Source organism: Vombatus ursinus, unplaced genomic scaffold (assembly GCF_900497805.2).
Source record: "Vombatus ursinus unplaced genomic scaffold, bare-nosed wombat genome assembly UNPS02014773.1, whole genome shotgun sequence".
Lineage (NCBI taxonomy): Eukaryota > Metazoa > Chordata > Mammalia > Diprotodontia > Vombatidae > Vombatus > Vombatus ursinus.
In genome coordinates, this window is record NW_020954551.1 from 41,432,557 (window position 1) to 41,444,712 (window position 12,156).

Consider the following 12,156-nt stretch of genomic DNA (forward strand, 5'->3'; position numbering starts at 1 on the left):
TCTTATTTGCTCCTCTCTACAACCCTGAGAAGTAGGTGCTATAATTACTCCCATTTTACATATAACTATATGTAAACTACATATTCCCATATCTAATAAGTGGGAGAGGCAGGATTTGAACTCATGTTTTTTGGGCTTCAAGTCACATACTCTATTCAGTGGTCCACCTAGCTCAAAAATTTTCACCCACCAAGAAAAGTTTGAATTCTTCTACATGGCATTGGAGGCCCTTTTCAGATGGGTCCCACCCTTTCTTCCCTGCCTTACTTGGTATTCTTCCATAGGCTCCCAGATTTTCTGTTTTTGCTAACATTTCCCCTCATTCCTAGAGTGTTCTCTCTCCTCAGCTACTGAACGGCTGCCTACAAGCCTCCTCTAAGCCCTTCACTTAGAAACTTTTACCTCAGCAGAATACATAAAGTGCTTTGTTTTTATTTCCCTAACATCCAGCATCGTATCTGATGACTTTATATTGTATATTGTATATGATGTCTTTCATATCCCCCTACTGGATGGACTCTAAGCTACCTGAGGGTAGGGTCTATATCTTATATAACCTATATCAATTCCAGTGACTATCACAAAGCATATAATACACATTTATTGTTTTAGGAGACACAGTATTTTTACATTTTATTCATGTTGGGCAATAATTTGGCATGAACTGCTGATTTCAACTCAACAAAAATTTATTATGTACCCATTACTGTAATGTGAGTAATGGTAGCAGTGGAGGCCAGGAAGTCTGTCCACTCCCCCCCGCCTAGTGTATGGAGGGCCTGAAGAAGCAACCAGCAATGGGGAGGGCGGTCAGAGCTATAGTGCTATCTGGAGAGAGGCAGGTTTCTGTGAGAACATGAGTGTGTAAGGAAGAGGTCCAGGCAGAAGGGGAGTTAGTTAACTGTCAATCAAGGGTTTCAGAGAGCTAAAGGGAAGGACAGTGCAGAGGTGTTCAGTTTCTCTGAAGTTAATAGTTATTTAGGGTTCCTTGCTGAGATGTAGAAGAGGAGAGAGGAGCTGGTTCAGGGAGGAAGGAGGGAAGGAGACCGTGTGTTAGAAGGCATCTCTTTTTCTTCCTTAGATCCCTACTTTAGATTGAAAAATATTTACTATGTGCCTAGCACTGTGTTAGGTACCAGGAGAATAAAGACAAATAAGACAGTCTGTATCCTCAAGAAGCTTATATTCTAATGGGGAAACATCAAACATAGGAGTGCTGGAAAGGGCACAGGGCTGAGAAGGGTAGCTGCTTAGTGGCAGTTTGGCAATTGAGAAGGCCCTGGAGTCTGGAGAGAGTCAAAATACTTCCCAAAATGGTAATTCCCTGGGCAAGAACCACTAATGAAGAGAAGGAGGGCCCTTTTACTCAGGGGCCATGTCATTGTCCTAGAGGGAGTCAGATCCCAGGGCCTGGTTCTTCTGTTAATTTATTATTTTCTCTCTTGGCCTCAGTTTTCCTTATACAGAAAATGGGGAGAATAATTAATACCTGCTTCACAAGAAGTCATCAGAGACAATGAGACAATGGCTGAAACCCAGGAATGTCATGGAAAAAAGGCCCATCCAACACCCTGGGCAACCTGCCCAGAGAACACACATATCCAGATTGTTACTCTGCATTGTTCTCCATTATTGGAGTTTCCTATCCTGTCTCCTGCTTCCTTCAACAGGACAATTTTGTTCTCAGAGACAGGGATACAGACCAGTCACTGCCTCTTTTTGTTCCAAGCTGACTCTTTGTGTAGATGGCTGGCCCTAGATGGGAAGTGGGAGGGGGGTACCTGCCTCCCACACACATACACACATATCCCGTCACCATCCTCTCTTTGAACCTGGCCTGAATTTCTTTTACTGGGCTTGAATTAGATAATAGAGGAGGTGGTGGGCTTTAACTCTGCTCAAGTCTCATCTCCCAGAAGCTTGCCCTGGATACTTCAGCCTGGGGTGATCTCTCTCTCTCTCTCTCTTTTGAGTAAACAACACTTAGTGTCTGCACACACAATCATAGACTGAATTATCTACTGTCTGCCACTGGTCAGTAGGGTTTCACTGGGGAGGGGTCCTCTATCCTCAGTTGGATGAGAACTTCCAGAGGGCAGGAAGGCTGTCTTTTCTAAGTATTGGGGGAGCCTGTATGTGTTCAGAAGAGGCTGGGTGATTACTGATTGGTGGCCAGAAAACCCACCCTAACATGCACTTATGTCCCCTGAAGACCTTTCCCACTAATTAGAGTTGATCAGATGGCTCAGAAGTTGAACTTGGAGTCAGAAGCCTAGGTCTGAAGCCTGGCTCTGCTTCTGTCACCTTGGGTAAGCCAATCATCTCTCTGGGCCTCACTTTTCTCATATGTGAAAGAAGGAAGGTTAAGGGGAACTAATTATACAATAAAAACTATATTGTAAAGACATCTTGAAAGATGTAGAAATTCTGATCAACATGATGACTGACCACCATTCCAGAGGACTCATGATCAAACATGCTAGCCACCTTCAGATAGAGAAGTGACAGATTCAGAGGGCAGATGAAAGTGGAAACACATATACACACACACAGAATGAATACGTATCTACATACATACATGTGTGTATATTTGTATGTATATGTACACATATATGAATATATCCATGCATATATTTATGCACTACAGGTGTATATGTGCACACGCATATACATATAGGTATATTATAATGCACGTATATACAGATACATATATATGTGCAATGCATGTATGTGTATGTATGCACAGGCATGCACACACACACACACATATAAATAAATATATGTATGTATATGTGTGTGTGTGTGTGTGTGTGTGTGTATGTTATGGCCAATGCAGGAATTGGTTTTGTTTGACTATACATGTTTGTGGGAGGGGGAAGGTAGAAAGAAAAGAATGCAGACCTAAAAAATAAAATGCAAGTTACTAAAAATAACAAATAAAAAAACCCAAAAGATAAATGAAGAGTTAGAATTCAATGATATCAAAGTTCTCATCCAGCTTTAAAATCCTGTGAGGTAACTGTCACCTTGCAAGGCAGAGGGAGCCCATGAAGGGACTGAGAAAAGACAGGAGAATTTCAATTCGGAGAAGAAATCCAGAGGAATCTGGAAACCTAGGTCCAAGTCCTGGCTTGGCAATTTGCTTGCTGTGGGACCTTGTGAATGTCATTTTCCTCCTTCAAGCCTCAGTTTCTCCATATGTAAAAGACACCTACTTACCTCATAGGGTTGCTATGAAAAAAGGACTTCTTATTTTGATTATTATTTGGTAGGGTTGTTTGGAGGTTCAGGTGACATGCTGTTTGTAAGGCAATTTGTATGCTTTTAAATGGTTACTATTGATGTATGACTTTATTGGGGTGGGGAACCTTCAGCCTTGAGGCCACGTGTGGCCCTCTAGGTCCTCCAGTGTGGCCCTTTGACTGAATCCTAACTTCACAGAACAAATCCCCTTCATAAAAGGATTTGTTCCGTAAAACTTCGACTCAGTCAAAAGGCCGCACCCAAGGACCTAGAGCCACATGTGGCCTCCAGGCTGCAGGTTCCCCACCCCTGCACTAGACAAGTCACCTAACCTCTCAGGGCTTGAGACAACACTGTCAGAGTTTAAGCTGAAGGATCTACATTGGGAGGGGAGAGGGGCTCCTTGGAAGATGGACTGGGCCAGCCCAGCCCTGAAGGTGGAAAAGAAGGCTTGGGAGGTACTCTTCTCCACCCTCTATTCTCACCTTCCTCTTCAGATCCCATCTGTGCTCAAGTCTTGTGATGCCACTTCTCTCTCCTCCCACAATGACCCAAATCCAAGCCCTCATCACCTCTCCCCTGGACTACTGCAGAAGCTTCTTAATTGTGTTCATTACATTCTAGTCTATTCCCACTCTCTCCAATTTCTACAAAGCTCCCAAACTGATCTTAAAGTGCAGGAATGACCACGGCCCTCTACTGTCCAAGAAACTACTTGCTGTTGCTAGCTGCCAGCTATTCCCTTTAGGATCAAGTACAAACTCCCATAGGAGCAGCTAGGTGGTGCAGTGGATAGAGTCAGGAAGACCTGAGTTCAAATCCACTCTTAGACACTTAGCTGTGTGACCTTGGGCAAGTCACTTCACCCCATTTGTCTCAGTTTCCTCCTCTGTCAAAGGAGAAGGAAATGGCAAAGCATTCTAGTATCTTTACCAAGAAATCCCCATATGGGGTTACAGAGTCCACCCAACTGAACAACAGACTCCTTTGATATTTAAAACCCTCCGAGCTGGGCCCAGCCTATCTTTTCAGGCATTGCTATTTCTTGGTGAGGCAATTGGGATTAAGTGACTTGGCCAGAGTCACCTAGCCAGTAAGTGTCCTCCTGACTCTGGGGCCGGTGCTCTATTCACTGTACCACCTAACTGCCCCTCCAGGCTAATTGTTACTTTCCAACAAAAGCCCTATGCTGGATCATTTGCTGTTTCTAGGCAGGACAGCCTCTTTCCTTCTTCCATGCCTTTGTAAGGGATCTTCTCCATGACTAGGATGCCTCTGTCCCTTGGCAGAGCCCCTACTTTCCTCAGCCCCCGTCACCTTCCTTGAAAAAGTTCTTTCACGACCTCTCTAGTTGTTACCCTTCCTTTCCCAATTATGTGTATTTCGATCCTGTATTTACTTCTGTGTAAACATGTTATAACCTCACAAATCCATAACCTGTGTCTTGGACCCCTTTGGCAGCCTGGTGAAGCCTATGGGGTCTTTCTCAAAATCATGTTTCCAAATGTAACGATAGTAAAAAAAAAAAATAATAGCTAACATTTATATAGTATGTGCCAGTCACTGTACTAATCACTTTACAATTATTATTAAGTCCTTACTAAACCCTGGGAGGAAGTTGCTGTTATTATCCCCATTTTACAGATAAGGGAACTGAGGGCAAACAGATGTTAAGTGACTTGCCCAGGGTTATACCCTTAAGTGTCTAAGGGTGGATTTGAATTCAGGTTTTTGTGACTGTGAACCTGGTGCTCTATCCACTTTGCTACCTATATTGAAGTAAAGATGTAATTTCTTCCTTATCTAACTTCATGGACCCCCTGACCTCTATCCATGGATGGCCTGTGGACCCCTGGTTAAGAACCACCCACATCTCTAAGTAGAATGTAAGCTCATCAGAGCAGAGTCTCACTCTTGTCTTTGTATCTTTATCACCCAGCAGAATGCCTGGCACATAGTAGGTGCTCAAAAAAGGCTTGTTGATTGATGGATTCACATTCATGAGGTCTGGCCAAGAGGTTGTGCTGGAAAAGGGTACTTTCATTCAGCTATTAGCTCACCGTTTTATCTTGGATGGGTTGGTCACTTTCCCTTTCTGAGTTTCTGTCAATACTTTAAAAATCCAAACCTAAATCCAGCTTTCCCCTAAATCTGTGGTCTCTGATTTCATCCGTGTGGGTGCTTCCATCACTGACACAGAGTGTGACTAATTTTGGGGATGATATTAAAATGTTGCCAGCCGTGGCTAGGAAATCCATCACTGTGGCCAAGCTGCTGCTGAGTCTCTAAAACTCAGGCCGGTCCTCAGCAAGCAGAAAACGGTTGCTCCCTGGGGCATGAGAACGCTGAGCTTTTCTGGCTTGGTAAGACCATCTGTAGTTGCCTTCGGCCAGAATAGCCTTCAAGAAGCCTGGGTCACCCCCACACCACAGTGATGGAGGACTTGTGGGGAGGTCTTCATCGGTCAAATGGAGATAATAAGCCCTGCTCTGCTTTCCTCTCCGGGGTGTTGTGGGTATCACATGTGATAATGGATGCGAGAGTGCTATACAAATGTGAAGGGCTGTTATTATTAACCCAGTGTTCTTCCCACATAACCAAACTAACAACAGTCAAAATATTAGGTCACTTTGTAGAGAAAAACCAGCCCCCGGTGCTGCTCAGGCCCCTCTAATACCAAGAATAGACATCATGGTAGAGTGAAAAAGAACCCTGCCAGGAAGTGGACAAAGTGGGTACACGCAATTGTCGGGAAAGCTGCCTCAGATGCTTGCTCGCTGGGTAAGTCACTTAACCTCCCTGGGCCTCAGTTTCCCTCATCTGTAAAATGAAGGAATCAGACCCTATGACCACTAAGGTCTCTTCCAGCTCTAAATCTATCACCCTAAGGACCCAGAGAACCAGATTGGAATCCATACTCTGCCACTGTTGTGACCTGGGGCCGGTCACCAAACATCTCTGAGAACTCAGTATCCTCATCTAGAAGACGAAGGGGCTAGATTTAATTCGTTCCTCTAATCCTTAGCCAGTTGGGTAGGTGGTGGTAGGACCTGGAGTCTGGAAGATTTGAGTTCACATCCAGGCTCAGATACTTACTAGCTGTGACGACAACAACATTTACACAGTGATTACACTGTGCCAGGCGCTGTACTAATGGCTTTACAAATACTATCTCATTTGGTCCTCACAACAACCTTGAGAGGTAGGCGCTGTTATTATCCCCCTTTTACAGATGAGCAAATTGAGGCAAACAGGTTGAGTGACTTGCATATGGTCACACAGCTACCAGGTGCCTGAGGCTAGATTTGCTCTATCCACTGTGCCACCTGCCTGCCACTTGGGTAACTCAGCCTCAATCTGCCTTAGTTTGCTAATCTGTAAAATGGAAATAATAATAGCGTCTGCCTCTCAAGGTTGTTGGGAGGATCCAGTGAGTTAGTAATTGTAAAATCGCTTGGCCCTGTGCCTGGCACATAGTAAGTACTCCATAAATGTTACCTCTCATAAGTATCCTGGGCACGTCCCTTAATCTGCCTGCCTCAGTTTCCTCGTTTGTAAAATGGACATAATAGTATTAGGATTTGTCTCCCAAGGGCGTCGTGAGGATCCAATGCGGTAATCACTGTAAAGGGACTTAGCCGTGCCTGGCACATAAGTGCCATACAAATAAACGTGAGATGTCCTTAGCACGCCGGGCACGGCCCTCGCCCTGCCTGCCTCAGCTTCCTCATCTGTAAAATGGGGCAGGTGACCCTCGCCCTGCCCGCGGGCTCTCAGCGGGGGGCTCGCCGCGGAGGTCCCGCCGCGGAGGTCCCGCGCTCGCCCGCAGAGCACAGCGCTCAGCCCGCTCTGCGGGGTTCCATCAGCGCAGCTGCACGTGTCCTCCTCGGACCCGCTCTCCGCCCGCAGCGCTGTTAGGACTCCAGGACTCTTCCTTAGGGGCTGCCCTCAGCTGCAGGGTCCCGCCTTCCCGCTCCTCCTCGGTCTGGGCCGGGGCAGCTCGGCCCGGACGCGTCTGGGCTCCCGGGCCGGCCGGCTGGCATCGCCCTCCTTAAGGCGGCGGGCTTGGCGTCTCTCTGTCTTTCTCTCTCACCATCGCCCTTTTAAGGCTGCGCTGCCTGGCCGGCTCCGGAGTCGGGCAGAGGTCGGGGCGCCCCCTAGAGGCTGGCGGCGGCGCGGCGGCTCCTCCCCCTGGGGGGGAGGGGGTGGGGGGGAGTGGATGTGTGTGTGTGTGTGTGTGTGTGTGTGTGTGAGTGTGTGTGAGTGTGTGTGTGCGTGCGTGCGTGCGGGCGGGGAGCGCGCGCCCCGGGAAGTCAGAGCGAGGCTCTGGTTCCCTCGGAGCCCCGCGCTGCATTCCTTCCCCTCCATTCATGCTGGGCAGCGGCGGCGTGCAGGCACGGGAGCCCGAGCGCTGGCACAGGCGGGGAGGGGGGCGGCCCGAGGCGGCGGCGGCGGCGACGGCGGCGGCGCGGAATGTGAGCATGGCCGGCCCCTTCGTGGCGAGCCCGGATCGCGGCTGTAAGTGCTGCCCAGAGGCGAACTTTTCTGCGGGGCTGCGGCTCGGCTCGGCGGCGGCGGGGGTGGGATCGGGATCCGCTCCGCTCCGCCCGCGCCTGCCTTCCCCGCGTGGCTCCCTGCAAGTTCGGCTTGGGCCGGATGTGCCTGCATGCACACACACTCATACACTCACACTCGCACGCCTACCCTGGCGTGCCGGGCTCCCGGCGGCCAAGGTAGGGGGGCGAGGGGCGGGGAGCCCCCTCGTCGGGCGAGCCCACGGGCGGCCGAGGCGGGCGCCGGGCACGCGGGACCGAGCGGGGTCTGGACGTACCGGGCTCGGGGCTCCGGCTCGGCGCTCCAAGTGCGGGGACGAGCCTCGGGCAGCCTCGGAACGGCCCCGGGCCGCGCGTGTGCGTGTGCGTGCGGGAGAGCGAGGCGAGGCGAGGGGCGGCACGGAGGGGTCCCCGGCTGGGGCGAGCGAGCCGGCTGCGCCCGCGGCGGAGCCCCGCAGCCGCGCGCCGGGGCGGGCTCTGCTCCGCTGCTTCTCCGCGTGGGGTGTGGAAGCAGGGCTGGAGGGCCCGCGCGGGGGGACTGCGGCGGCCCAGGGCGGAGGACGGGCAGCCCCGGCCCGCTTGGCCCCCGCAGCCGGCTCGCGGGGCGCGCTTCTCTCGGGTCCCGGGGACGGGCCCCGGCGCGGTCTCGCGTGTGCCGGGGGTGGGGGTGGGGAGTGGGGAGGCGGCCATCCGGCCGGCGGGCTGGCCAGCTGCTTTGTCACCGGCTCGGTTCCCGGGGGCTTTGCGGGCGGAGGCAGGAACCGGGGCCGGCCGGTGGCGGAGGCTCGAGCCCCCGACCCGGGGCTCGGAGGTGCCCCCGGGGGTGGCCGCGCACGGGGGGCTGCCGTGGTGACCTAACTCCGGAGCCAGCGCAGTGGGAGGAGCGGGCGCGGAGGAGGGGGTGGGCCTCGGCCGCTGCCCGGGGCTCCTTCCCCGCAGAACGGAACCGGAGCCCCCCGCGACCCCCACGCCCGGCCACCCCCTCCGCTCCCTCGCTTGGCAGACCCAGCCCTTTGCTGGGGGTCGGGGGGAAGGAAAAGTTTGCTTTTCGCTGCTTGGCCTGGACCAGGCGGGTCGGGGGGCTGGGGGCTGGGGCTGCGGGGGGAACCCCTCCCCAGGAGGTGACTGAGGAGGGCCAGCCCCTAGGGCCGGGAGGCTCGCGCCCCCTCCCCAGCCGCTGCTCCCGAGCCGCCTCCGGGGAAGCTCCGCCCGCAGCCTGCGCTGCCCGGGAGCCTTCTCGAGGAGGTGGGGCCGGCCACTGGCGCTTTCTCTCGCTCTCTCCCGGAGCCGGAGCCGGGGAGACCGCCGAGACCGCCGTACGGAGGAGGAGGAGGGAGGAGCCCGAGGAGCCCGGCCGCTCCACGGGCGGGCTGCCTTCGGGCCTGACTGCGGGCATCCCCGGGCTTCCAGCTGTCCTGGTCCACCACCGCTGTATGTACCCAAGCCGAAGGACAGACAGACCCACCCGCAGCGGGCTCGCACACCTCGCACACAAAGCCGGCCGGCCGGCCGCCGCGGCCAGCCAGCACCCCCCTGGCCGGCGTCTGGGCTTTTCCCCTGCCACCCAGGAGTGCTTAGCCCTCTGGGTGCATTTCTGCGGCTGGGGGTTGCTTGTGTTTGGGGTGCCGAGCCCTGCGCGACTGGGGAGCTGGCCAGGGCCGGGGGTCGGGGCCCTGGCCAGCCTGGGAATGGTGCTGGGGGCTGGGCCAGGCCAGAACTAGGGCTGCTGACTGCCATGGGGCTGGAGAAGGTAGGGATGGCAAGGATAGTAGGGATGGGGGCGTCGGCCCGATCGTGCCGTGCCTGGAATATCAGCTCCGTTCCAAGGTTTGCACAGCTCGGCTCCATTACGTGTGGCAGGTTTAATTTGACTGGGGTTGGGGGGCTGCGGATAGTGCCTTTTGGGGTGGGACTTGGGGTTTTGGTGATGGGTGGGTAGATGAAGTTATTTCTGTTTAGAAGGGGGTGTGGAAGGTAAAGTCCGGGGGGGGGGTTACCCTCTTTTGCCTGGTCATGATCCCAGACTGGCTCTGGTGGCAGCCGGGGGGATAGGAAGGCAGATATCCCTAGAAACCCAGTCTCAGCATCCACAGAATCACAATATTAAAGAGCCAGTAGAAGGGACCAGAGAACTCTTACTTTATACTTGGGGAAACTGAGACCTAGAGAAAGGAAGTGATTTGTCCAAGGTCATACTGTGTTAATTGGCAGAACCTGGTCTGCTGTATCTCAGACCGGTAGACTTTCCTCTTAGAGGTGGGTGGTTTTTGGTTTTTTGTTTTTGTTGTTTTGTTTTGTTTTTTGTTTTTAATCCTTGCCAAAGTTGTAGTTTCCCCTTTTGGGAACAGGATAAGAAAGGCTGTTTGGGAATCATCCCGCAAGCCACACTTTAATCTGAAGGTCGGTTGGCCAGACTAGCCAAGTTAAAGTGAGCTCCTCTTCAAAACAGATTGACTTGCTCTTCCCCACCATGCCTTTCCCTACCTCTTGGAGAGAAAAAAAAATGGACCTCGATCTAGTAGGAGATAGTGGCAAGAACTGTGTGACCCAGGGTGGGAAGCCGTCCTGCCCCCAGCTCCCTGGCCCCTGGTTCTGTCTGTACTAATTCATCCTGGGCCTTGAGCTGCCCGGAGCACATTTCCCCGGGAAGCTGCTTCTCCTCTTGGTCAGCCTGGAGAGGGAACAAGAAGCCGCTATTGACTCTATCAAGGGTTATCCATTTGAAAACACCATTTCCCTCTGAACGGCATCTAATTGCTTCCTGAACAATCTCAAGGTCTTTTGTATAGACTCAGTGGGTAGAAGGGCTGGGTATCTATCTTCCAAGCTGCAGCAGGGGAAGGGAAGGGAAGGGAAGGGACCTGACCTGACCAGCGCAGACTGGGGGCTGGGAAGAAAGCACAGGGAGGAGGAAACTCTGAAAACAGTGTGAGGAGAAGGGCTTAAGTTTTGGTTCTTTCTTTCTTTTCTTTTCTTTTTTCAAAGGGAGAGAATTTCTCCCTTTAAAAGAAAATCAGATTCAGTGTCGAAGGAAACTTGCTTTATTAAAATACAGTTCAGTGCTCAGGTGAAGACGATGGTTAGTTAATCAGCAGAGGGGTGAGTACTTGGATTCTGGACCATGCTGAGATGTGGGAGGGAAGGAGGGGTGGTTAGTGAGAAGGAAAGGGCAGGGGGCCCACAGGAAATCTGACCTCTTCCCTACCCTTTGTTCTCTGGGGTCAGAATTGCTGCCTCTGAGGAGCTCTGTTTGTTTGGGCCAAAACCCTCAATTAGGACTCCCCAAGCTTGGCCTGTGAAGAGAAATTCTTTCCTGATGGACCCTCTCTGGCTTTTTTCTGTAATAGTACTTTTTTTTTTTTTTTTTTGGCCATGTTTGCCAGTACCTCTTCTGATTGCCTCTCTTCCCCCTCCCCCATTTTTTCTAAGGCATTTTTTTTTTATTCCTTTAGTAGTCACAGATCCCAGACTGGAGTAAGAGAAGGGGCCACCTCCCCTAGAATCTAGTCCTCATTCTCCCTCTATGTGTTTGCCAAGAATGTTGTGTGAATGTAATGGGGTTTCTGAAGTGTCACTGGGGCACAGAGTAAGGGACTTGCATCTGGGACTTTAGTTGTGGAGAGTGCTGCCCCCAAATACCTTGTGTGATTAGCCTTATAAGCCTCAGATTTTATTTGTTTGTAAGGGGTGGTCTGATCCTTTATTTTGGTTTTGAGCATAACAAATAATCCATTAGCCCATCTCAGCCTCCTTCCCTCTCTCTACCACCCAAGTAACAAAGATAAAAAAAAAAAAAATCTTAAACTTGAACCTAATTATCTGCCTGGGTGACTCCATAAGATTTCATGACTTTCCATCACCCCTTGTTTGGAGAAATCTGAAAGGGCCAGGTTCTAGTCTGGGCACTAATTAGCTGGTGTGACCTTGGGACAGATTACTTTGTGACTTTCCGAGTTTCCTCCTTTGAAAAATGAAGGTTTTTAAGAGAAGATGACTTTTAAGGTCTCTTCCAGATGTGTACTAAGGTCCTCCCCAGCTGTGTATTCTGTGTTCTAAGGTCCCTTCCTGCTATGATAGTCCTTGTTCTTAAATCTCTTCCAATTGATATCCCATGTCCTAAAGCCCTTTCCGGCTGTGACGGTCTCTGTTGTAAGATCTCTCCCAGCTGTGACATTCTTTGTTCTAAGGACCCTAATGGCTCTGAAATCTTAGGCATCTATGAAGTCCAAGGCGCTGTGGCCCTTTGGGTAGTAGAGTGGGTGTTTGTTACCCAGGCATCCAGTCTTACTAGATCACCCTGCCCATTCGTGAAAGCTGCTGAAGGCTTTGTGGAGGAATATAGACACACACACACACACAC

At 51.5% G+C, this 12,156-nt stretch overlaps 2 protein-coding genes across 3 annotated transcripts in view; one reads left to right on the plus strand and one right to left on the minus strand.

The window, feature by feature from the left end:
- Positions 1-7,332: 7,332 nt before the first annotated feature.
- LOC114044385 (basic proline-rich protein-like) lies at positions 7,333-9,644 on the minus strand. Its single transcript, XM_027863807.1, has 3 exons — positions 7,948-9,644; positions 7,523-7,877; positions 7,333-7,434 (listed from the first exon to the last, which is right to left on the minus strand). The coding sequence occupies exons 1-3, from the start codon at positions 9,642-9,644 to the stop codon at positions 7,333-7,335; spliced, it is 2,154 nt and encodes a 717-aa protein (XP_027719608.1).
- Positions 7,703-12,156, plus strand: part of PLXNA1 (plexin A1) — a 308,227-nt gene continuing 303,773 nt past the window's right edge. Inside the window, exon 1 of one of the 2 annotated variants that reach the window (XM_027863712.1) lies at positions 7,703-7,761. The gene's annotated coding sequence lies outside the window, so the exon portion shown is untranslated. Of the gene's footprint in view, positions 7,762-7,957; positions 7,977-12,156 lie in introns of those variants that run through there. The other variant, XM_027863713.1, reaches the window with a different exon arrangement.

Coding starts and splice junctions, on each gene's coding strand:
- LOC114044385 (XM_027863807.1), bottom strand. CDS start 9,644: ATGGAGCCGAGCTGTGCAAACCTTGGAACGGAGCTGATATTCCAGGCA. Junction 7,878..7,947: donor CGGGAGCCCGGCACGCCAGG/GTAGGCGTGCGA, acceptor CCGAACTTGCAG/GGAGCCACGCGGGGAAGGCA. Junction 7,435..7,522: donor CGCTCCCCGCCCGCACGCAC/GCACGCACACAC, acceptor CCTCCCCCCCAG/GGGGAGGAGCCGCCGCGCCG.